Source organism: Gossypium hirsutum, chromosome A04 (assembly GCF_007990345.1).
Source record: "Gossypium hirsutum isolate 1008001.06 chromosome A04, Gossypium_hirsutum_v2.1, whole genome shotgun sequence".
NCBI classification, from domain to species: Eukaryota; Viridiplantae; Streptophyta; class Magnoliopsida; order Malvales; family Malvaceae; genus Gossypium; species Gossypium hirsutum.
The window spans coordinates 1,621,497-1,645,120 of NC_053427.1; the positions used below are offsets into that span (position 1 = coordinate 1,621,497).

General features: G+C 31.5%; 3 protein-coding genes across 6 annotated transcripts; all 3 read right to left on the reverse strand.

Moving 5' to 3' along the window:
• Positions 1-31: 31 nt before the first annotated feature.
• On the reverse strand, positions 32-8,646 carry LOC107932778 (1,4-alpha-glucan-branching enzyme 3, chloroplastic/amyloplastic). Of its 2 annotated transcripts, XM_016864874.2 has the most exons (20): positions 8,207-8,646; positions 7,583-7,719; positions 6,022-6,699; positions 5,758-5,930; positions 5,578-5,667; positions 5,303-5,378; positions 4,786-4,893; positions 4,396-4,486; positions 4,151-4,252; positions 3,561-3,663; positions 3,044-3,181; positions 2,711-2,782; positions 2,498-2,602; positions 2,104-2,181; positions 1,920-2,030; positions 1,619-1,699; positions 1,415-1,519; positions 729-814; positions 603-657; positions 32-367 (listed from the first exon to the last, which is right to left on the reverse strand). In XM_016864874.2, exons 1-20 carry the CDS (start codon positions 8,494-8,496, stop codon positions 335-337), a joined length of 2,712 nt encoding a protein of 903 aa, XP_016720363.2. In that variant the 5' UTR covers positions 8,497-8,646; the 3' UTR covers positions 32-334. The 2 variants fall into 2 exon arrangements, 1 of the variants encoding a protein (XP_016720363.2); XR_001693488.2 differs by lacking the exon at positions 32-367 and having other exon boundaries at positions 598-657; positions 1,415-1,464.
• A 329-nt stretch (positions 8,647-8,975) lies between these two features.
• Positions 8,976-12,016, reverse strand: LOC107932740 (pyridoxal phosphate homeostasis protein). 2 transcript variants are annotated; one of them, XM_016864827.2, is made up of 7 exons: positions 11,663-12,016; positions 11,513-11,579; positions 10,267-10,313; positions 10,068-10,155; positions 9,770-9,903; positions 9,518-9,616; positions 8,976-9,268 (listed from the first exon to the last, which is right to left on the reverse strand). In XM_016864827.2, exons 1-7 carry the CDS (start codon positions 11,882-11,884, stop codon positions 9,188-9,190), a joined length of 738 nt encoding a protein of 245 aa, XP_016720316.2. In that variant the 5' UTR covers positions 11,885-12,016; the 3' UTR covers positions 8,976-9,187. The 2 variants fall into 2 exon arrangements, with proteins under 2 accessions (XP_016720316.2, XP_040966635.1); XM_041110701.1 differs by having other exon boundaries at positions 8,976-9,302; positions 11,663-11,968.
• Positions 12,017-16,304: 4,288 nt separating this feature from the next.
• Positions 16,305-20,157, reverse strand: LOC107932747 (cytochrome b561 and DOMON domain-containing protein At4g12980). Of its 2 annotated transcripts, none has more exons than XM_016864834.2 (3): positions 19,423-20,157; positions 16,936-17,202; positions 16,305-16,815 (listed from the first exon to the last, which is right to left on the reverse strand). In XM_016864834.2, the coding sequence occupies exons 1-3, from the start codon at positions 20,134-20,136 to the stop codon at positions 16,459-16,461; spliced, it is 1,338 nt and encodes a 445-aa protein (XP_016720323.2). In that variant the 5' UTR covers positions 20,137-20,157; the 3' UTR covers positions 16,305-16,458. The 2 variants fall into 2 exon arrangements, with proteins under 2 accessions (XP_016720323.2, XP_016720324.2); XM_016864835.2 differs by having other exon boundaries at positions 16,945-17,202; positions 19,423-20,155.
• Between the last annotated feature and the right edge of the window lie 3,467 nt (positions 20,158-23,624).

The following is a 23,624-nucleotide window of genomic DNA, read 5'->3' on the forward strand; positions in this document are numbered from 1 at the left end:
TATTTTGCTAAAAACTTTCACCCGTTCAATAAATATTAATATTTATACTTTTTTATATTGATATGATAGACATTAGATTGGTTTGAAAATTTACATGTACAATCATATTGACACATTTAACAGTTGAATAGTTAAAATATTAAACGTACAAAAATATACGAAATGGTATAAAATTATACTTTTACATCGGTGTAAGTAGATTCCTCTTCTATATATATATATATGCTGAAATTCTACACTAACCCCTAACAAACCCTTCACGATTATAAACTATATTACTCATGGTACGTTCGTCGGATCAAGATCGAACTTCTTTCGAGAGTAAAAACCATCTTCATATTCTCAAAATCCGGCTTAACTTGTACACCTGCAAAAACCGGAATGCCGATTAAGATAAAAAAGAAAAATCCCCAGAACTTGACTGACATACTGGATTTGGTAGAACAACATTTGGTTCAATGAAGATTTCTGTTCAAATGAGTCCAAATCTTTGCTTGCACCAAGGTTAACAGCAGCAAATACATAAAGTCGGAAAGGTTTAGATTGAATTGAACTCATAAAAATGAGAAACAACACCATAATTTCATCCGAGTTTTACCGACCTGTGCAGTCCTACTTGGCAGTGAAACCTTGATGCAGTTTCGTAGACCATCAACCCTGCGAAAATTCAGATGATAGATTGTTACTATAAAATACAGTAAGATTATATCAGGGAAGTCGATAACTACCTTTTGCTAATGGTTCGTTGAAGATACTGTTCCTCTTTTACAATCCCCTGACCTCCATATCTTCTTTCATCGGTGTTCAGTATGACCTGTAACACCGTACGATATTTGAGCTCCATTTTGAAATGCATAGGATGGTTACTAGACCGTAAACTATTCATGCTGCATGAGCTCGAGAATTCCTCGAAACAAACAAACACTGAACTTACACGACCACAAACACAAAAGAAGTTATGTCCATTAGTTTAGATTTCCCTCTTCGTGTATCTGTGGTCATGCCTAGTTGTGAAGAGAAACTATTGTCTATTCATGAAGAAGAAATTTCATAACCCAAGAAAAGGGTTAATGTATCATTTGATACTTGAGTTTGGCTTCAAAGTTTAATTTCGAACTTGAGTTTTTCTTTTTGCTCCAATTTGGTACCTGAGTTTGATTTCAAGGTACAATTTGGTATCCAGACCAAATAGCATCACGTGGCCCAATAAATGTTTGTTACGTGTGCTTTAGTAAAAAAATATATAGGTACTTAATTGAGACAAAGAAGAAATTGTAAGTACCAAAGGTACCAAATTGAAAGCATTCAGGTTACAAAGTCAACATTGAAGCCGAACTCAGGTATCAAATTGAACATTAAAGTCAAATTTAGGTATCAAATAGTATATTAACCCCCAAGAAAACTTATTCTTTACCTGATACTCGCCGGCTTCGTCCACACCGATGCAGTATCTTTCATAAGAATCTGTGGGGTGAAAATTGAAAACGAAAAGAAGAGGACCTCTTAAGTAGGATATTACCTGTGTATATACGAGTAATTAAATTAATAAGAAAATTATATCGTATTAATCTGTCAAATAGCTGAGCTGAATACGGGAGAGGGATCGAAGGCATTATACCATATTAGTGTCTTTCACATGGTGGATGTTCGGCAATCCTCTCGAAAGTACCTTTTCGTTTTTGTCCAATTTCATCATGTCCTAAAAGTTGCAAAGAAAAAAGTATGATTTCGTGACCAATGCCTATTTTTGCTTGAAATTTGCAGCCAAAGGGAAAACGTAATCGAATTAATGGATACACATTAGTAGTTCTAGCACATTTTCTGATTCTTAAGTTGCAAGAAGCGTAAAGAAACCTGAGCTTAGAACACGCACGTGTCAATAAAAAGGGCTCTACCCTACAGTAATTGGGTTCTGTTACCTTATCAAACCGAAATAAATCCTGATATACTCCTTCCTTTTCTAGAAGATCCCAGCATCGGTTAGCCAGCGAAAATGAGAAGTTGTTGCTCGGCATTGGGAACTCAACCCTCTGGAAAATCGAAAGACCGTTAATCACAAGAAACAAAGTCTTCTAGGAAAAGTAGAAGGAAAATCATCCTCACTTTTGGATGCCCGAACTCATTCCCCATGAAGTTCAGATACCCACGGCCACCGATCGTGAATGTAATCAGTTTGATCATCTAGTTTAATGGAAACAAAACCGATTAGGAATCAACATACCAGATAAAATCACTGAAGTTACTCGTACTATGTTAAAGTTAAGTTACTTGGACTTCAGAGTGAGTGTCACATAGAGGTATATGTTTGGCAGAGATATACTCATTATAAAAAATCGTTCTAAAATAATGCTTGATGATTTAACCGGTACGTCTTATATTATGGAGACAAAAAGGGCTAGTTCTATAGACTGTCAAAAAGAAAATGAATACGAAAGATCAACAAAGATGACCCAAATATGTAGCAAAGAGTAAAAAAGCAAGTGGAAATATCGAATACCTTGAGTGACGAAGATCCTCTTAGCAATAATTCATTTGATTGAGGAGCTTTGTCATTTCCTTGACTCAGTAAAATCTCTGCCAATGACTGCCCTCCGGATATCGACTGACATACAAGATATTAATGGCTTGTTAGCATCATTCTAACATATTTATAGCTTGAGAACTTAATCCATTCAAATAAAGCTTTTGATGTATAAGAAAAGACGGGTACTTGGTTGTGATTTTCGGCATAGACAAGCATTTTATCTGCATAATTTTTGTTGCCTAGCAATGTGCTCGTGATCTGTTGCAAAAAGGGACATAGAGTTACTGCCGATAATAGAAAGAAAAATATATACTTGGAAAGAATGAACCCCCGCTGCCTCACGTTACTTGAACTTGGGTGTTAGTGTCATACATGAGTATGTTAAACTTTATCCAAATATGTATCAAACGCGGGTGTTGGAGATGAGTATTTCAAGAAAAATTAAGATTTGGAGTAACATAGGCGATAACAACATGATGCTGAGAATCTATACTAATCATATAAGACAACAAACACAACCTTGCTCATGCTCCACTCATGGTCAGGAGTGTTCTTGAGCAAAGACAACCACATTTCCGATGCAGAGAGATTGACATGATAATCGAATCCAAGACCACCTTGAGACGTCGGTTCACATAATCCAGGGTAAAACGTCACCTGAGCATTAAAGGAGATGGGAATTAATTTTTAAGTCCACAAATGAAATAAATAAAGCTCGATATGAAAATGTTCTCGAGAATAAACAAAGTTTCACTTAATGAAAGTCTAGAACAGCCTGGTGTTGAAAATAAGAAAGACCCGAGTTGATTGAAGCAATACCATATCCAAACATGTAGAAAATAAAGGTACCGGAGATAATATTAAGACCATACATTATGAACAATCAACCATGCCAAACATGGTTTAGCTAACAGAACAGTTTCGTAGCTAGTTCATTCTAGACGAAAATTTTGGTTTCCAAAGATAGTTTAGAGAAAAAACAGTGAAACAATTTGGCTTCTCTGGAAAAGGACAGCCGAAAAATCACGATACTTACATCTTCAGCAATGGTTATTATATTAGGATGTAGAGCATGAAGTATCTCATTTGCCAAAATGAGGTATTTTACAGCATCATTGTCAACATATTGATTACAGTACCTGCAATAAAGCACATAAATAATCAAATAATTCCTTCTAGAGCACGGGAAAGATTACAGAACAATGGATTAAATAGTGGACTTAAACTTCACCCAAGTTTTACATAAAATTTCTTTGGTTTAGGTGTATATGGTAATTTTCCAGAATGAATAATATGATGTTGATTGAACGTCAATAAACATACATAACATATCTTTTAATATTTACAAATATACTATTATATTTTTACTTTCCATATGATATAAATTACATAATATATAAAAAGAAAATTAAGATATTATTAAAGTGATAAATGGGTTAGGTTGGGCCGTGAAAGTTGGAGCCCAAGTCCAGCACATTTTAAATGGGCTTAAACTTTAACCCACACCCATTTTCAAGCCTAATTTTTTTTGCCTAAACCTTCCCGGATATCGGACAGTCTACATGCAACCAACTACTTTTAACTCAGGAAGGAGGTTGCTACAAAAGAAAGATATTGATATCTTACTCTTCCAAGTCACCGGTAAATGAAGCAAAGCCGTTGTGTGTATAAAGCATTGAGGCTAGCGAATGGAAATGGAAACCATCAATCTTATACTCGGAAATCCACCTGCTCAAGGATTATCTCATCGTCAATGCTAATATGGCCTTCCCAAAAAGGAACATAAGTTACTTCCCGAAAGATCAATTTACAATTCACGAAACCAAAAAGCCAAAAACAAAAGAAGAAAAAAAAACATTCACGACATTTACCAATTCAAATTTGAAAGGAGAAAATGCAGTACATCAAGATCACCGTATTTAAACATTCGGGTGCCCCAGTACTTGTGATGTCCTCGTTTACCTAGAAGTGCAGATGGTTGGAAATAATGAAAGGAACTGTCATACACCAAATAAAAGGCGATATTCTATCCATACTGCAGTTATATGCCAATCTATTTCATTCATATAAATTCCTACAGAAAAAGCCAGAAAAGAACTACGAAGATCATGAATATTATGTCTCATATCAACATCACAAACAAAAATCCCAAGATGTCTGAGAAGGCATCATACTAAATGCGAGTTTATTACGTAAACGAGATCAAGAACCGAATACCAAACACAGCTTGATTATTGAAAATGAAAATGAAAAATGTTTACCGGTATGAAAGTAACAATCATTTGATCCATCGAAACGTGATAGTCCGACCATCTCATCTGCAGCAGAGTAGGAATGAACTATGTCTAAAAAGACCAGCAATCCAAGCCCTGAAAAAGGTTTGAAAAGGCAAGGTATTACATTTATTAACCAGAAAAAAGATTACTATATGCTGAGAGAAGCAGTATTCATTCCTAATATAACATATAAGGAGACATGACAAATACCTATCTTATGAGTATTTCTATTATAAGCATAACTTGTATTTCTCTTCAGACTACCTTATGTCAATTCAATTCTACCGGTTTAACTTATGACATTCGGGATCTTTAACACTAAAGCTTATATCCCACATCATCTAAATTCCTGTCAGTCATTGATTCACTTTTTATGATTATAGTCATACGAGTTACTTCTAGTAGATAAAAGCAGCTTTAGATGCAGTTAGTTCATCACTTGCAAATACAACTAAAACTTTAAGATTGATGTAGAAACGAGAGAATTGAAGAAAATAGTGACCATGTGCTTCATCGACCAAACGCTTGAAGTCCTCTGGTGTGCCATATCGGCTGCTGACTGCGAAAAAGTTAGTGACCTGCATCGCCATAAAAATGTTAGACATCATATATAACTATAAAATAAAGATGAGAAGCATGAAACAAGAAGATTCTCAGTCCATAATTCGGAGTTTTGAAACAAAGAAGTGGAGATCAAAGTCAGCAACTTGGGAACTCAAATTGATAAAAATGTTAAATCTTAGAGAAGAAAGGAAAGGGGAAGAATGTTCAACTCACTCTATAACCAACAGTGAAATAATCTTTATGTTCAACGATCCCAATCAACTGGATTGCATTATATCCAGCTCTCTTTACATGAGGAAGAACCTGCAATTGAAAAGCATAGTGTGAACGAGAGGAAAACAACAACCAAATCACAACACATACATATGAAGAATTCAACAATTGGAGAGGCACCTTCTCTGTAAAATCATTGAAAGAAGATATTTTGGGCTCTGATCCACTAATTCCAACATGACACTCGTAAATGCGCAATGACTTTGGGGGTTTTATTGCTGTATGTTTCCACTTGTATGTGTATTCAGGTGGCGGTTCCCAGTGAATTGCATAAGCTTGCTTCCCCTCTGCATCTGAACATAGTAAACAAAGTGCATAAAAACTCATTTGGAACTGTTGGAATGTTGCTTTTCTGGTCAATTTTATCGATCCGAGAGTACTTACCTGGTTGAATGAAATTAGCCCAAGCTGGAACTCGTTCTAAGGGTCCATCAGGAGTATTGAAATACACCCTGTACTTGCTTCCATGAGGAATAGCTGGAGTGTACTTTTTCAACCATGCCTTTCTTCCTTTGCGAGTCTCGGTCCAGTATGCCAGGGGAGGCTTCTTATTTCGGAACTTCTCTTGCCAAGCAGGATCAACAACGACATTGAAAATATCATACTCTTTTCCATTATCAATCACATCAAACGGAGGTAAATTACTTGGTGGATCATCTTTATGCAGTTCCTTATGTGCCTTATATCTGGTTTCTGCATCTGGTATTTCTCCTAACTCCTCTATGGTTTGAGGTCCATTAGGCCCAAATAGTCGCTCATATAACTTAGCTGGCAATTCAAAACGGTTTTTAATAAAGCGGTCTTCACCAGGTTCCCAGTACTCATCATTTGCTCTCTGAAAAACCTCATCAATGGTAACACCACTATCTCCTTTATCATAATCATCAACATAGTTATATTGCTGAAAATACAGTTCATCTGGTTCTTCTCCTTCCCTCAATTTATCTTCAAGAATTATAAACCAGTATCCATAATCATCATGGCCATAAAGACCCTCTCTTGCAGCATTCGTTGTAGGTGACCAACCGTTGAAGTCACCAACTAGTGCACAGTACCGAGCACCTGTTTATAACACACTCAGTTTTTACCAATGACAAAGAATACAAGAATTGGCTTGAACACAAAAATGAGTAGGTTTATTTACCGACATTCTCAAGTACATACATGTTGAGAAACTAGCTATGAAAAGTCCCATCAGGTAAATACATAATCAAGTAAACTGAATTGTGACCAACTATTGATAAGATCTAAACATATGGAAAAGCTCATATGATCAAAACTAATGTAAACATATCGAAAAGCTTAGTAAAAGTACCACAGAGGCCCTTGTACTAGGGAGTTATATTGTATTTTGCCCCTTTTATTTAAAAAATGAGCAAAATAGTCCCTATAAGTTAGATCAAATGGCAAATTGGTCTTTTTGTTAAAAATATCATCCATTTATACTATTAAAAACTAACATGGCTGACGGAATAAAAAACAGTGACATGTGACGTGCCGTGTGTACCTCATGTTGACGTACAAGGACCAGTTTTTAACAGCAAAAACAATGTAAAATTTAACAAAAGGACCAGTTTGCTCTAAGGTATAGGGGCTAATTTGCCCATTTTCTGAGTAGAGGGTGCAAAATGCAATCCAACTCCTACTAAAGGGTCCACCATGGTACTTTTACTTGAAAAGCTCATATGATGGGAGTTATACAAAGAATCCCATCCAGTAACATACTTAATCAAGTAAACTGAACTTTCGACCAAAATTAAACAAGAGCTAAACATAATAAAAAGCTAATATGATAAAGACTGATATAAACTGAATGGTCAAAACTAATCTAAAGGTATTGAAAAGCTCATATGAAAAAAACTAATGTAAAATCATGGTACAAAGAATTCGATTCAGAGCTAAAATCTGGGTTCGAATTTGATAAGAATATAAGCTATGGCCAAACCTGGTGCCCAGTCCATATAGTCCACTCGATGCTCCTTGTGTCGATGCGTGCCCAATATCTCAAATCCAGAAGCCATCTCTTGAAGATTGAGGTGGCGTGTAAAGATTTCAGCTTTAAGATCCTTCAATGATTTATACCTACAAAACATATTTAAAAAGATAATAACAATAAAATGCAAAAACTATATAATCTAAATAGACAGTAAAAATAAACAACAATCCAATGCTTAAAGAATGGAAAATAAAGGGACTTAGATCTCTTTAACAACAAAAATAAGGGATAAATAGCAAAATTATTCATGAACTTCGATCCAATATGCATTATCATTAATGAACTTTGCTTCATAAATCACTAACAATATTATCGGATTAGCATCCACTTTGCCTTGATATATTACTTACCAAATAATTCAAGTTTCATGATATATATACGAACACAATTCAAGTTTCATGTACCAAATTACAGATTAGACCGAAGTTATTTGATATTTATCCCTAAGATTAATGATCGTAAACATACACCTCAAGCATTCCAAGTTTTTTCCTTATAAATTCTTTTCAGCGAATAAAACCATGCTCTTTTTTCCTTCACTTTCTTGCTAACCAAACACTAAAAAAACCATACCTTTCACGAAGAAATTGAGCAAAGGCCTTATGGGTAATTCCTAATTTCGTCAAAAACCCAACTGGGTCAACTCCTTTCTCAGTTTCAGTCACACTTTTCTTTTTCCTGGTGAAACTTTCTCGTTGCTTTTGTTGTTGTTGTTGGGGGTCTATAGAAGAGCATTTTGTTTTTGTCTTTATTTTTACTTTTCTGGTGAAGAAGATTATTTGAGGTTTGTTTTGGGGGTGGAAATGGAGAATTGAGTTGTTTGGATGTAGAGAAAATTTGGGTTGGAGAGAAAGTGAAGCCATTTCTGAGAAAATTTTTGGGTTTTGAGACAAAGCTAGAGAGTCGACAGAGTGTTTTAGTGAGGTTTAAGATAAGAGAAGTCGGGTACCGAGTTAAATCAGAGGTTTTTGAGTTGACTCAGGCAAAGAAATTCTCCCCGTCTCTTTAAAAATAAGGGCTTTTCAATGTGGTACCTTAATTTTACTTTAATATTTAAATTGATCACTGCTTTTTTTCCTGTTGTTTGTAAATTTAAAATTTAATTCTTATATTTTTACTATATTAAAATTATTTTGTTAAATTTAAATTTATTATTACGACATTGTTAACAATTAAACCCTCAAATTTAACAAAAATAATTAACAATGTTAACAATTACATGTGAATTTTAAAATCCGAAAAATAGATAAACTAAATTCGTAATAATAAAAATATAAAAATTAAATTTGAAAAGGGTATATTTGAACTTTAGACTCTGAAAACAAATGTACAGAAGAAATCATTAAAAAGAATAAAAACTTGATAACTTTGTTTATAATTTTCTCATTGGCATAAGTGTGATTGAAGTGAGTCCCATCATAAGTGAGCCAATAACTACAAAGGCTATACAATACACTTCATATAAGTAAAAAGTTACATGGATGTGGTAATTTTTGTCAATAAATGATAGAATGGAATTGGATATAAATATATATTCAACAAATTCTTTAGCCATCAATTTGGCTGCTTCTTTGAATAGTCCCTTGGTCCAAAAATGGTGGACCCAATCCTCACATTTGTACTCCCCATTTCAATCTGCAAAAAGACCAGTGAGTGACATTCACCAATGCTGCAATCAGCATAGAGATGTTTAATCAAACACGAAATGTATGTATCGACGACAACAGAACAGATGGTATCCACATTCTAGCTTTTTCTAAAGAGTTTTCAATCGATCTGAGTCATGATGAAATTTTTAGAAGACTTGTATCTGCCCCCATACCCCCCTGACCCGACTCAACTCGAACCAAACCGACTTCTACTTTTCTTAGAGGTATTCCTTACCGCTTGTTCAAAGTCACCGGACATGCCCATCGATAGCTCACATTGATCTTCTGTCATTCCGAGTGCCTTACAAACCTCAACTCTACACTTTGATAGTGTCTATTCATCACAAGATACAAAACAACGCCAAAGCATGTTATGCAATGATGGAATATATGAAAGGAAGGAATAGAAGAAAGCCTAATTCGGGTTCAGGAGTGCCAAAATAACGAACAACATCAGAAAACAAAGATATAGGGACTAATTCATTACCCTGAAGTTCTCCGGTGTTGATGTGTAGTCCGGCATCCCTATCGTCATTAAACCAGAAAACTCCAAATGCGGACAATGCGATTTAACATGTTCTGCAAGCCGAACACAACCTGATGGATCTATCCCAGATTTTGCTGAAACGACATCAAGGCAATCAATTGATTGGTCCTATCGGCTTTTAGACAAGGTTTACATATGGAAAACATATGATTTGAATACATAACGCTAAATGATATTCCTACAAAGGTCAAACAAAATCGAACTGAATATTCCGAATCTTAAAACTAGAGGGACTCACATGGTTCTCCACTTGTATTTACTTGTACAAAAATTTTCAAAGGGTTTCTCCCAAGGCTCGAAACTGCACGGTCAAGATGGTTTGCGATCTAAACACAAGATGTATGATTGCTCAAAACTCGGCCCAGACGAAAACCGAATACATAACTTTCCCTTACATACACAAAAAATAAAGAACAAAGATAGGGCTAAGTCTTCACCTTCTCATTATCAACACCCTCAAAAAAGGCTAGATTTGGCACTCCACCTGCATTTAGAGAAACAACAAACTTAAAGAGAATGAAACTATTATATTGATAAGCTAAGTTGCTTCGATTCTTCATTTTCCTAAACATACTCGAGTGTTTTATTGTGTATTCAGACATGAGTTTCGAGATATGATACTTCAAATATATATGGAGAAACAGAGGCAAAGACAAAGGGGGGCAGGCAGTGCCCAAAATGGTAGATTTGTCATTTAATCCCTTAAAATTTTATGAAATTATATGCTAGTATAATGGTAAAATTGCACTTTGGCCTAGCAATAATTTGTGATTCATCTCTACCCCTCCTAAAGCAATTTTTTGGCTTCGTCCCTGTGGAGAAACTAACTTAAAGTTGAATATACCTGTGCTGGGTACATATCAGCATCCAACACTCACATGTGAGTCTGAATAGCATAGCTAATAAGAGCTTCATGAAAATGCCTATAGGCAGCATTTAAGGATTGTTTAATTAAAATTTATTAAATTTTAACATGTTACTTTTATTATTATTATTTTTTGATTTCTCAAAGTATCAACCGGAGCGAGCTCGGTAATTAATCCTCCGTATTCTGTAGGCCCATTAAGGGGATAGATGTTGCTCCATACCCAATGCGAGAATTGAACTCTCGACTACTAGTTAAGGTAGGAGAGACCCTCACCATCTCACCTAACTCTCACCTTACTCCGATGGTTATATGTTACTTCTATTTGATTCAAGTAAAGAAAAAAAAAAAGCATTAAAACACCTTTCCAATGCTAAACATAAATGAAAATGGCAATCTTATGCTATTTTTACAGCTAAAACCAAAGCAGACAAGGAATTATCAGTAAAAAAATTATAAATAAATCCAAACATAAAATAAGTGTTTTACCGAGTTGATGTCATGAGTCAGCTGATATCAACTCATATATAAAATTACTAAAATACCTAATCATATACAAATTAAATTATATTTTATGAGATTGTTTCTGTCTTTTTTTTCATATAATAAAATCAATAAAAATTTGACCATTTAAACTAAATAAACAAATTACATAAAGATTGGAATTTACTTTCAAAATTTGTAGATACAAATTTCAATTTCACAATTTTATGTTATAAATTAAAGAACAACTTTAAATTAAATCGTAAAAAAATGCTTGCAAAAATATTTAAATTTAATCTCAATAAGAGAAAAAAATTTGGGAAATTTTACCATACCGAGAAGGGTTTTAACTTTGTTGCTCTGTAAATGTCCAATAAAATGCCACTCAATATCCTCAGGCAGCTGCCAAAAAAATTAATAATAAAAATAGAAAATTAGGAAGGAAATTTTTTCAAAATTGGATTTATATTTTCCCATAAAAATACCTGAGGGGCTTTTTGAACAAATTCTTGGACATAATTTTCGCCGAAACAGCGGTGACCGGCGTCGTAAATTTGGCGGATAAGTGACACGGGTTTAGTCTTCGAAACGGCCACGACCCGGACCCGTTTGGGTTGAGTACCCGCCCGTTCAGCTGCCTGTCGGACTCGGAATAGGACCGATCGGAGGGCCGTCACGGCTACTCCCTCCACTGCCGGAGCCGCCATTTTTGGATTTTGTTACTACCTTTTAAGTGGTTTATAGGCCCAAATCGAGAAAAATAATATATATATTATTATTTTCTTGGTTTTTATATGGACGAGGAAATTTAGAAATGGAAGCTTAATGTTTGGTCCATCAAAAAAGAAGATATGAATTTTATTAATTATTTTACTTTATTTTGATTGGTAAATTTTATTAAATTATTCGGAAGTTTACGTTTTAGTCATTTAATTTTAAAACGTTATAAAATAGTCATTAAATTATTCTAAAGTTTTCATTTAAGTAGTTGGACTATTAAAATTGTTGTTGTATAGCTTTTTCTGTTCACACCATTTGATTGGAACGTCATGAATGTGCGAAACAAAATCTAAATAGATTTCTTCTTGGATCTCCAATATTGTCCTCATATCAAATTATATCTAAGATATATTCTACTCGTCGATGGGTATTGTACCAATTGTTGAATTGTAGCTTAGAGCTCACTAGTCGGGCTTTAAAAAAATCTTAACAATCCAGTGACTTAAATAAAAACTTTTGAATGGTTTAACATCTATTTTGTAACTTTTAAAATTGAGTGACTAAAACGTAAATTTACTAATAATATAGTAACCTTAGGTGTAATTTACCCTATTTAATTGATATTTGCCACTATACTTTAAGAACACTAGTAAATTTACCACTTAACTTTTATATGATTAAATTTTGCCTTTAAACTTTGAACTTGATTAAATTTTACCACCAATTTTTATTTTTTTAATTTAAATTTACCATTTGATATTGATTTTGGTGGTTTGAAAATAAAATATAATGAAATAAAATATTCTTCAAATATTTTTATTTTAATAGTTAACAATAAATTAATTTATAAAAATTTCAAATTTGATAAATCAACTTCGAATTTTAATTTAAGCTAAGTTTGTTTCACTAAAAATAATTTTTGAAAAATGATTTTTGAAAATAGATTAATTTTCTAGAAAAGCCGATCTTTTCTAGTGTTTGAATGATTATGTGTGAAATATTTTCCGTTATTTGATAAAAAAATTTAAAATTATTTTTTAAAAGTTGTTCTTAGTGAAACAAATACAACAAAATTATATTTGTTACAAAATATTATAGTAGCATTTCTTTTTAACAATCGAAATTTATTTTATGATAAGATAATATTTTATAATAATTAATATAATATATAAAGTTAATAATAAATAATATCTAATTAAAACTTAATTTAATTAACATATATTACATATATCAGGGTAGATATTAATAGATTAGAGTTGGAATTGATAAATAAAACTAAACATTATTTAAACAAATATTCATATTTATATAATTAAAAAAATTAATATTTTACACTATAAAACATTTATTATTAATATATTCATAATTTTAATACATATCTAATATTAAAATATTAATATAAATATAAATATTTTCAACAATATATGAATAATATTATTTAAAATTTATTTTTAAAATAAAATTTTAAGATTAAATAATTTATTAAAATAATTAATTAAATTAATAATTAATCATATTATAAAATATAAATAATTAAATATGTATTTTTAATAATATTGGAAAATAAAATATTTGATATTAAAATATTATTTATTTTTTAAAATTAAAATTTTATTATTAATATAATAATATTAGACTTGATTCAAGTTTATTTTTATATAAAAATAAAAGTATTCATAAATGAGCTATTTTCTGAAAAATAATTTACGCTTTTCAAAAGGATAAGTAATTTTATAGGAAAAAATGGATTAATTTCCATTGACCTGTAAGTTTTTTTCTGCTGATCAAGTTGGATTTAGCTCTGAGTCTGCCTGGGTATATGTACAAAAGGAAGGTTTTGGGGGAAATAAGGAGGACAATAGGAAAAGTTGCTAAGCTCGATTTTAACAAGGATAACGGGGTTCAAGGGCGGTTGGCAGGGATGGCGGTGTACGTGAACTTGGAGAAGGCATTGATATCTCAAGTGCTGGTCAATGGGGTTTTGTAGTGGGTAAAATATGAGTATCTACCCATTGCCTGTTTCTCGTGTGGGCGTTATGGCCATGTGAAAGTGTTCTGCCCTAATAAGGTAAAGAGACTAGGGGATTCAGAAGGGAGGGGTGTAAATGGCAAGGAAGAACATATGACGAACGTAGCCTTGAACCCGGTTGAGTCGACGATAAACACGAGCAACTATGGCTCGTGGATGCTAGTGGAGAGGAAATGTAGGCAACCTCCTAGAATGGCGAAGGGAAACAACGGAAAAAATTGCGCGCCTCCAGGTTCCAAGCACTGAAAGCCTTAGTAGAGGAGGAAGGGGTGCAAGGGAAGGGGACTGGGTTGAGGACTGATAGGGGCCAAAGGAGAGCTAGCCCAGTAGTTCAGTCTTTAACAATAGTAACAGGCTCATCTCATTTGGGCCTGGAACAACAAAAGGAGGGTGAGGGTCGTTCAGCTGATGGGGTAAAGGGAATCCAGGGGCCTATAGATAAAAGTGGACATGGAATAATTATGGGCCAACAAAGGTCAGGCCGGTTGAAGCTGAGAATCGGAGAGGGGGTCAATATGTCGACTATAGGCCTTCAACAGTATTAGTTCGTAAGGAAAAGTCAGGTTTTTTAGAACTAGGACATCATTGACTCATTGGAAGGGAGGGGCCCAATGAAGCTTGCCCTAGGCCTCCGGTGACGGTAGTAGCGAGCGATACAAAGGCCTTGGTATTTTGAATAGACTTTGGCAATTTAAGGAGTGGAAAGGGGAAGATTAGTGAGATTAATAATAATAAAAGACTTAAAAAGACCATAAGAGAGAAATGGAGCCCCTTTAAGGCCTCATCCCCTAAAGTTCCCTAGACAGAGTCAATTAGAAACATTGTTGAACTTCTCCAAAGTTAGTTGCAGTAAGATTTGGTAACAGAAGTTCTTAAAAATGTGGGGTAGACCAAGGATGTGCAAGACAGTGCCCATCAATAAAAAGGAGTGCCATATTTGTTTAAATAAATGAATTCTGGAATTACTATATTTATGTGGAATTGTCAAATGTGCGTAAACGTAAAGTTTCCACATATTTTCAGAGAGTACAACATAGACCATAGGCTCAACATTGTTAGTCAAATGGAAACAAGAGTCAGCGGTGATAAAGCAGATGGGATAATTGAAAAATTAGGATTTCAATATTCGCAGCGGATCGAAGCAAGAGGCTTTTTTGGCATAATCTGGATTGGATGGAAAGATTTGGTGCGCCTCGACATTGTTCAGAATTTTGGGCTACTTGTTGATAGCTTTGGATTTTCCTTTCCCTCTCGATGAATCATATTCGAAGTTAACTATGGATTGACACAAAACATATAGCACTATCAATTATCAACCAATTCACAATTAATTGCGAACTCATACAATTTTTTTAGTTTAGTCCCTAAAACCAGGGTTAACATTTCTTTCAATTTAAAACTCCGGTTTGAAATCTGATTTCACAATTATTCATTAGGAGCCTTCTAGTTCTTATTCCTATCATCAATTTTACATTTTATTCAATTTGGTTCCTAATGTACAAAACTATCAATCAAACTTTACAATTTAGTCCTTTTCTTAAACTAAACTTAATTTCTATCGATTTAACACCTAAAACTTCAAGAAATCAACAATGAAATCTCATCAAAATTTTAAAAATTGATCCTTGGGTTAGCTTAATCAAGCTTCCAAGATAAAAAAATCTATAAAAATAAAAAATATAACCAAGGATTTACTTGAAATTTAAAGCTAAAAGCTTAAACCCTTACGAAGATGGCAGTCCCTTATTTTTTTTCTTTCTTTGCACGGTTTAAAAGTGAAAAAAATTTGATAACTTTCCTTTTAATTTATCTTTTATACTAATATTAACCACTAATTAATCTTAATTAATTTAATTAAACATAAGTTAATTAGTATAATTAACCTTTAATCATAATTTAGTGGTGTCATCATAACGAACTATCACCTATTGAAAAATGATTTAATTATCATTTTGGACGGTTAATTATAATTTAAGTCCTCAAGTCGTTTTATAATAAAAAATCTATAGCGATTAGATTTTATAATTTAGTCCCTAAGCCCTAATTAATCACAATTTCGGCTAAATTGATTATCCAAATTTCAATTCACTTATATAATAATTCTGTAAATATCTTTATTTAATATTTATGGACTCGTTTTACAAAAACAAGATCTTGAAACTATAATTTTTGGTACTACTGGAAATCGAGTCGTTACAAGTATGACATATAAGACAAATAGTGTCATGTTAACATGAAGTATACATGGTTTATCAGACAGGTTATCATGCCAACATCATTAAAAGATTATTGCTTCAATTAACATTTTCATCAAAAACGATTTGATTATTTTTGAAAAGTTAATAACTAAATTTAATTAAAAAATAAAAAACAAATTATAAAAAATTATAAATTACATATTATAGGTTTGTCAATCATGTAAACCAGACATTGGTTTCGAATCCCCAAAGAACTACTTCATTCACAAGTAAAAATCGGGTATTAACATTCTACATAGGACAAGGCATATAAGTGAAAGTCATGAATCAAAGCTCATTCTTGAACTTCAATTGTCCTTGAACTTGATCCTTCCTTAGTTTGCCCCTTATTATCTTCTTCAATTTCAACCCTTCTTGGACTTGATTCTTCCACCGTTTTTTTGCAACATTTTTTGTATAAGAATATAGCCCAAGTGACAATCTCAAGAGCCAAAACCACCACTCCTAACAACACTAAGATCCCATTGTATGTCCATTTCCAAGTTATATTATTAGGCTTTAGTAACTTAATCCCTTTATAGATATTCACTGGGATCATTACAAGTAATGCATACCCAAGGAAATGGTGATAAACATTCCAATGCTTTCGATACTCGTCTTCTTGGGTCGGCTTGAATTGAAATGCTAATATCTGCAACCGTTTAAAAAAAATCAATATTGATTTAATTCAAAATCAATTCGACTTACCCAATTAACAGATCTATTTGCATTTAATGAATCAAATGACGAAAAATAAAAAGAAAGAGGTTACTTGGGTTACTTGCAAGGTAGTGAACCCAAAAATGCAAATGCCGAGGACGCGGTGCGAATGGAAGGTATAGTATTTGGATTCATGTCCGAGGAATAGTCCAAGTCCCCAGCCAGCGGTTCCAAGGATGTAACCAACAACTTGGCAACAGTAATGAAAGTAGTACCAGCAAGGATCAAGTTTAATTGGAAATTGTTTGAAGTACCTTGCAACAATCACTCCAAGAGGCATCAATGTTCCCCATCCTATGATGTTCAAAATCCCATGGATCTATCAAATGAAAAAAAAAAGAATTAAAATCGATCAAAGTTTATTCATATGAGACATGTTCAAGGATCGAGTTCCTTGTTTAAGCGTAAAAGATTGCTCAACATTTATAGGGTTTGAAGTCGAAAAATGAGTTCGGATAAAAAAATTGTATATGTTTAAAATATGAGTTGAACTTGAACTCCAATATTTAAAGTTTCAACCTGACCCAATATGTTTTTAAAGTTTAAACTATGTTGTATTCTTTTACTTTATTTTTTGACACAATATTTAGAATTATCCATAGCCTCCTAACCCTTAAATAAAAGGATAATGTGTTTCAGCGCACTCAAACTCATGTCCTCTTGCATTGACAACAATATCAATGCCAACTGAGTTAATGCTCAATCGGCTGTTTTCTTTTATATTTATATAGGTATAATCATAAATTTAACCCTTAACGTTAACTTTTTTTGTCACTTTAGCCCTATTTTTTTATTACTTTGGTCTTCAGCCTTTAAATTTTAGTCACATTACTTCTTCTTTTTACGGGTCAAAGTAATTAAAAAAAGGGATTAAAATGATAAAAAAATAAACTTTAGGAGCTAAAACAATATAAATATTAAAAATATGTTAAATTGTTTATGTTTAAAAAATTAATAAAAAAAATGATGTTGGTAAAAAAAATAAAATTACTAAATATTAAATAAAAATAATATATTTTTCTAAAATAATTAAAAAAATGGATAGTCTTAAACAAATTTGGAGGGATTTGTGCAAAAATTGAAATCCATATTCTGAATCGAGTTTAAACAACTACGTGTAATATTAATATCAATAATATTAATACCATACATGTCTCAACTGATAAAGTATTTTGTGAAACTGTGATTCTACGTCATTTTTATTTCTTTCCAATAAGAAAATGACTAATTAGATTTTTTTCTCCTGATTTTCAGTTTTTTCCTTCTCAACAAATTTAAATCCAACTAAAAATACTAAAAATTAGGAGAAAAAATCTAATTTGTCATTATCTACTTAAAGATTTATTATCAATAATTTAACGATTTAATTAACATTTCCATTCCAAAAAAAATACAATTTGACTAAATTTTGAAGGTTGGGAGTCAAAATAATTTGAAAAAAAAAAGACTACACTAACTAAATAAATAAATATTAGAAGCTAAATTTATCATTATGCCTTTTTATAAATTATGTAATATATACTAAAATATAAATATTAAAAATATGTTAAATTGTTTATTTTTAAATTTAGTAAAAGAAAAAAATATATGAAAAAATAAAAAAATAAAAAAATATTTTTTTTAAATAATTAAAAAAAACCAAACTTAAGCGAGTTTAGATTGACTATTTGCAAATATAAATAGACTGTATAAAATTCGAAATCCATATTCTAAATCAAACTTAGACAACTATTTGTTATTGATACCATTCATATTCCAACCTGATCTCGACCCATTAACATCTCTAATACATTACCTATAAATTATTTTTTTATTTATCAAATTTGGGTTTTTGTCTCTATATTATATTCTACTTAAAGATTTATTATCAGTACTTAATTTAATATAATTTAGTCCTCCTATTATTATTAATCATGGTTGAATCTAAATCATTAACACCATTAGATGACTATTTAAAAAATTACATCTATATCAGTAATTGAGTCTTAACTCAGTTGATATCGATATTATTGTCAGTGCAAGAGAACGTAAATTTGAATAGGCTAAAACGCATTATTTTCTTTAAATTAAAGTAATATGAACTAAACCCATCCCCAAGGCAAGTATAGTTTTCCTTAAAATATTAATGTTCCTTTCGCACTCAAATTTGAATAATATAGAATAATGTAATATCTGTTAATTTTGAAAAACGAGCAATTAAGGATAATTAATTATAGTGTTAATATTTTTCGTCAATTGATCATAATTTTGATTAGTATAATAACAAATTTGGCTCTTAATATTTATATATTGTGTAAATATTGATAGAATGCGTTAATGTGATGTACTAAATTTGTTAAATTAAGACAAAATTAAGAAAACGTGTAAACTTTGAAAGTTAAATTTGTTGTCATATAAAAAATAGACAATTGACGAAAAAATATTAACAATGTAATTAATTTGTCCTTAATTACCCACTTTCGAAATCAACACGGATTAAATTGAAAGAGACAAATTTAATCAATATGAAAACTGAGAGGGACTAAAGTTTTGATTTTACCTTTCTCATATGTCGCCTATGTTGTCCAATGTTCTGACAATCCCCAGTCTCCAAATCCAAAACCTCTTTGCTGTCTAAATTCCCCAAACTCGTCTCATGCATCTTAGGTTCCAGTCCATCTACACAATACCCAACTTGCCACACATGGTTCAAACTCGAAACATTGTATCTTTGAGGTAGAACCAAAGTAGCAAACACAGAAAAAAACCCAACATCCTTATCATCAACAACCGTCATGTTTTGAACCATGAAATCAATCCCCGAAGGTTGAAATTTACACCCAAGTTGTATGTCTTTGGTGATATTATAAGTGTTCACCGATGGAGTAATTTGGTTTGGGACTTTAACAGCAATTATAGCTCTAGTCCCAACCATTCTTGGTAAGTCAGGGTTAATGCCCCATGCTAACCAACCCATGTTAGTGATCAACTTGGTGCCTATGAGGATGTTGAGTTGGGTTTGGTTGTGACTGGTTTTGTGGTAGTTCCAAGCGAATTGAGCTTGTAATGATGAGAGTTTTTTGCAGTGGGTGGTGTTTGTTTGGTTTTGCATCTGTCTGTAAGCTTGGGTGTGTAAGAAATCACCATTGCATGGATTCAAAGGTTTGGAACTAGAAACAACAATGGAAAGATGGGATAGAGAGATCAGTATGAAAATTGTATTCAAAGCAAAGGATTGCATTTTTGTTTTTCCTTTTTTGGATGGGTTGATCATGATAGCCCTTCCCTTTTATATATAAAAGTGTGTGAGAGATATATGTTTATGTACGTCATTGACATCCCATCATATCTTGTTGAAACAGTGGTTAAAGCTACCATTTGGCACTCAAATAACATAAGTCCAAAATTTTGGGAGGCCTTGGCTGCCACCAAGATTCGCCTGTGCCAGGTAACCCTCTCCCCCAATCATAAGATCCCAACATCCCTCCCTTGTGGTTGCTTCAATAGGCTATAGTAGAATCTTAATGTTACTATATCTTAATCTAAAATCAAATTCGATTAAATGAATCAATTAAAATGATTTGAAATTTTTAAAATTTAAACCGACCCAATTAAAATCGATTCGATCAAAATCAATTTGATTTATTTAATTGATATGTCTAGTTTCGTAGTTCCATCCTTAAGATGCATGATTCTAATGTTACTATATATTTTCACTGTTCGATCAATTCAAAATCAAAGTTGATCAAATGATTCGAATTGAATTGATTCAAAACTTTTAAAATTTAGGTTAACTCAATCTCGATTGATTCGACCAAAATCAACTCGACCTACTCAATTAACATGTCTAGTTTCACACCTAAGATACGTGGTTAGTATAATAGCTAAACTATTATGTTTAAGTTTAGGTTAAATTATTACTTGAACCTTGAATTTGGCAACAAATTTAATATTAGAGTTTGAACTTTTCTTTGTCCAAATTAGTCCCTGAACTTAGTATTTGTTCCCATATTGGGACCTGAACTTGGTAATTGTTTTCACAATAAGGCTTGAACTTTAGGGTTTTTAAGGAAATAACAGGGACTAACTTAGACAAAAAAAAGTTCAGATCCCATGTGGAAACAATTGTCAAATTCATGGACTCGATTTACAAAAAAATAAGTTAAAAAATTTGATTAAACACTAAATGGAATGATGAATTATCCCCAAAAGTTAAACCAAGTTTAATTCCACAACAAGAATCCATAAGTTTCGGCTGCCTTTAGTTTATATATGCTTTGCCCCTTAAACTAAGAAATCTCTTGAACGCTTTTGCTTTAATCACACAAAAAAAGAAACTGGGAATAGAACTTGCCTTTAGCCTTTAGCCTTTTTACCCTTTGTGGGTGCTTCTGAAGCTTAAGGCTATGAGTAGAGATGTTATTTTTCAATTTAATTTAATTTATATTTATATTTATTAATAAGTTAAAATAAATTATAAGTCATTGTACTCTTTGTAAATTTAAAATTTAGTCCTTTTATTTTTATTTTTAGGAATTTAATCCTATTTTTTAAATTTTTAAATTCAGATTCAACTGGTAATACTGTTATTATTTTGCTAAATTCAAATTCATTACAGTGTCATTTTTTTTAGTTACATGATTGCCAAGTAGATCCTAACAAAATTTTAGGCCCATTTGATAGGCTCATTCTGACCCAAAAAATGAGCAAAAAAATTTATTTAAGCCCTGCCTGGATAAAAATGATAAAACTTGAGTCCAACTCGGATTAAAATTTTTTATATAATTTTTTTAGAAATATAATACAAATCCTAAACCCTTTAATAAATTAATACAAACTCTAAAAGTAAAACGACTTAAATATATTTTGAATGAAAGTGTAATCATTAGGGTAGTAATTACATTCTCTTGTAATTGTCAAGAATTGTATTTCCTTAAACGTGTTTGACTAACAAAGTATAAATACATTGTAGTTCTCTAGGTCATGTTTGGCAGTACAAATTGTAATTACACGGTTACATCATTTATATTTTTTTAAAAATATTAATTATTATAGAAAAATATTAAACAAGTAAGAAAAAATAAAATTAAATCATTATATATATTATGTTAGTCCAAAAAAGTAGTTGATAATACGATTGCTACTAGAAATAACAAGAAAAATAAACATTATATGCAATTTTATCTAATTAGAACACTAAATAGTTTGTAGTTAGGGGCGAAGCCAGAAAATTTTTTTAGGGCGCCCAAAATTAAATGCTATATTTTACGATAGTAAATATGCAATTTCACCGTTTTAATATTTATATCTTTATAATTTTTAAAGAATTAAATCAAAATTTTATCATTTTTAAGGGGTCAAAGTGTAATTTTACTTTTACTAATTTAAATTTTATAAACTTTAAAGGGACCTAAATGAAAATTTTTCTATTTTAGGTGGCTACGCACCTATTTGTAGCTTTGATTATAAAAAATTATATGAACTTTGGAGAAAAAAATTATTAACTTTTTTATAATAAATAAATTAAATAAAAAATAATATAAGGTTTATAATATATAAGGTTTATAAATTTTTTTTATAAAGTGTAAAATACTACCTTAATTTTTTTGAAATAATTTTCTTAATAGATAGAATTACTTAAATTACTTCTAACATCTTTATTAATCAATTATTTTTTATGTTGTCGCATAGAAAATATGTTTTATGTTGAAAATCATCTTTTTTTACAAAATTATAATTATTATTTAATTTAGAAATAATAATTTATATATATGTTTTAAGAAGAAAAGTTTTAACCATAATTTAAAAAAACATATTACATAATTAAAATTAAATAAATTTCAAATAAAAAATATATATCAAATTTATATATGAACTTTGGTCCATTGTGCAATTTGATACATGAACTTTAATTTGGTGCAATTATACACGTGAAACTTGAACTATAGTTCACATATATTCTAAAGGTGCTCATGAGTCGGGTCGCGCTAAACTAAAAATTCAGACCCATTTACTAAGCCTGGGCCTGGCCCAAAAAATGGGCCTAAAATTTTGTCCAAGCCCGACCCAGATAAAAATGCTAAAACTCTGGCCCGACCTGGCCCACCCTTATTAATTTTTTATATTATTTTTATATAATTTTTAAATATATAAAATACAACAAAAATACCAAAAACATCAAAATAAATACTTAAATAACACTAAGATAAATGCAACTTAATAAGCAAATGCCTCTAAAATAATAACAAAATTAACAAATGCCTTTAAAATAATAGCAAAATTAACAATAAAATAAGTTTTATACAATATCCAAACAATAACAATAAAATAATAGCAACATAATAATAAAATGGTAGCAAAATAAAGAGAAAACAACAAGAAAATAACATTAAAAAAAAGAGCAAATTTTTTGTCCTTTAGTGAATTCGGGTCGTGTCGGGCCTAAGCCAAAAATGCCTTACTCGAGGCCTGGCCCTTTTTTGAACAGGTCTTATTTTTTTTATCCAAGTCCATTTTTGGGGCCTAGCCCAAATTCTCCCACATTTTGGATGGGTCTTTGGGTCGGGTGACCTGACCCATGATTAGGTTTATATTCATAAAACTTTGATTTTGTTCCGATATATCAATGCAAAATGGTACTAATTTACATGTTTTAGAAACCCTAAATTTTTTATTAAGGGTTTTAATATGCATTGTTTAAATAAAAATATGAGTTATTTTCATGTTAAGTCCCTTTCTTTTTAAATTTATTACAATTTCATC

Bases quoted from the DNA above. Each gene is read 5' to 3' on its own strand.
- LOC107932778 (XM_016864874.2), bottom strand. From the start codon at position 8,496: ATGGCTTCACTTTCTCTCCAACCCAAATTTTCTCTACATCCAAACAAC. The intron at 5,379-5,577 runs GTGAGTTGAACA...ATGGCGATGCAG, and splicing joins ATTTCACTGTTGGTTATAGA to GTCACTAACTTTTTCGCAGT. The intron at 2,182-2,497 runs GTATTCGATATT...CCATTAAACTAG, and splicing joins GAGGATCTTCGTCACTCAAG to ATGATCAAACTGATTACATT.
- LOC107932740 (XM_016864827.2), bottom strand. From the start codon at position 11,884: ATGGCGGCTCCGGCAGTGGAGGGAGTAGCCGTGACGGCCCTCCGATCG. The intron at 10,314-11,512 runs GTATGGTAAAAT...CTCTAAATGCAG, and splicing joins CAAAGTTAAAACCCTTCTCG to GTGGAGTGCCAAATCTAGCC. The intron at 9,904-10,067 runs GTGAGTCCCTCT...ATGTCGTTTCAG, and splicing joins AAATACAAGTGGAGAACCAT to CAAAATCTGGGATAGATCCA.
- LOC107932747 (XM_016864834.2), bottom strand. From the start codon at position 20,136: ATGATCAACCCATCCAAAAAAGGAAAAACAAAAATGCAATCCTTTGCT. The intron at 17,203-19,422 runs GTAAAATCAAAA...TTCATTTGATAG, and splicing joins ATAGGCGACATATGAGAAAG to ATCCATGGGATTTTGAACAT. The intron at 16,816-16,935 runs GTAACCTCTTTC...AAACGGTTGCAG, and splicing joins CTACCTTGCAAGTAACCCAA to ATATTAGCATTTCAATTCAA.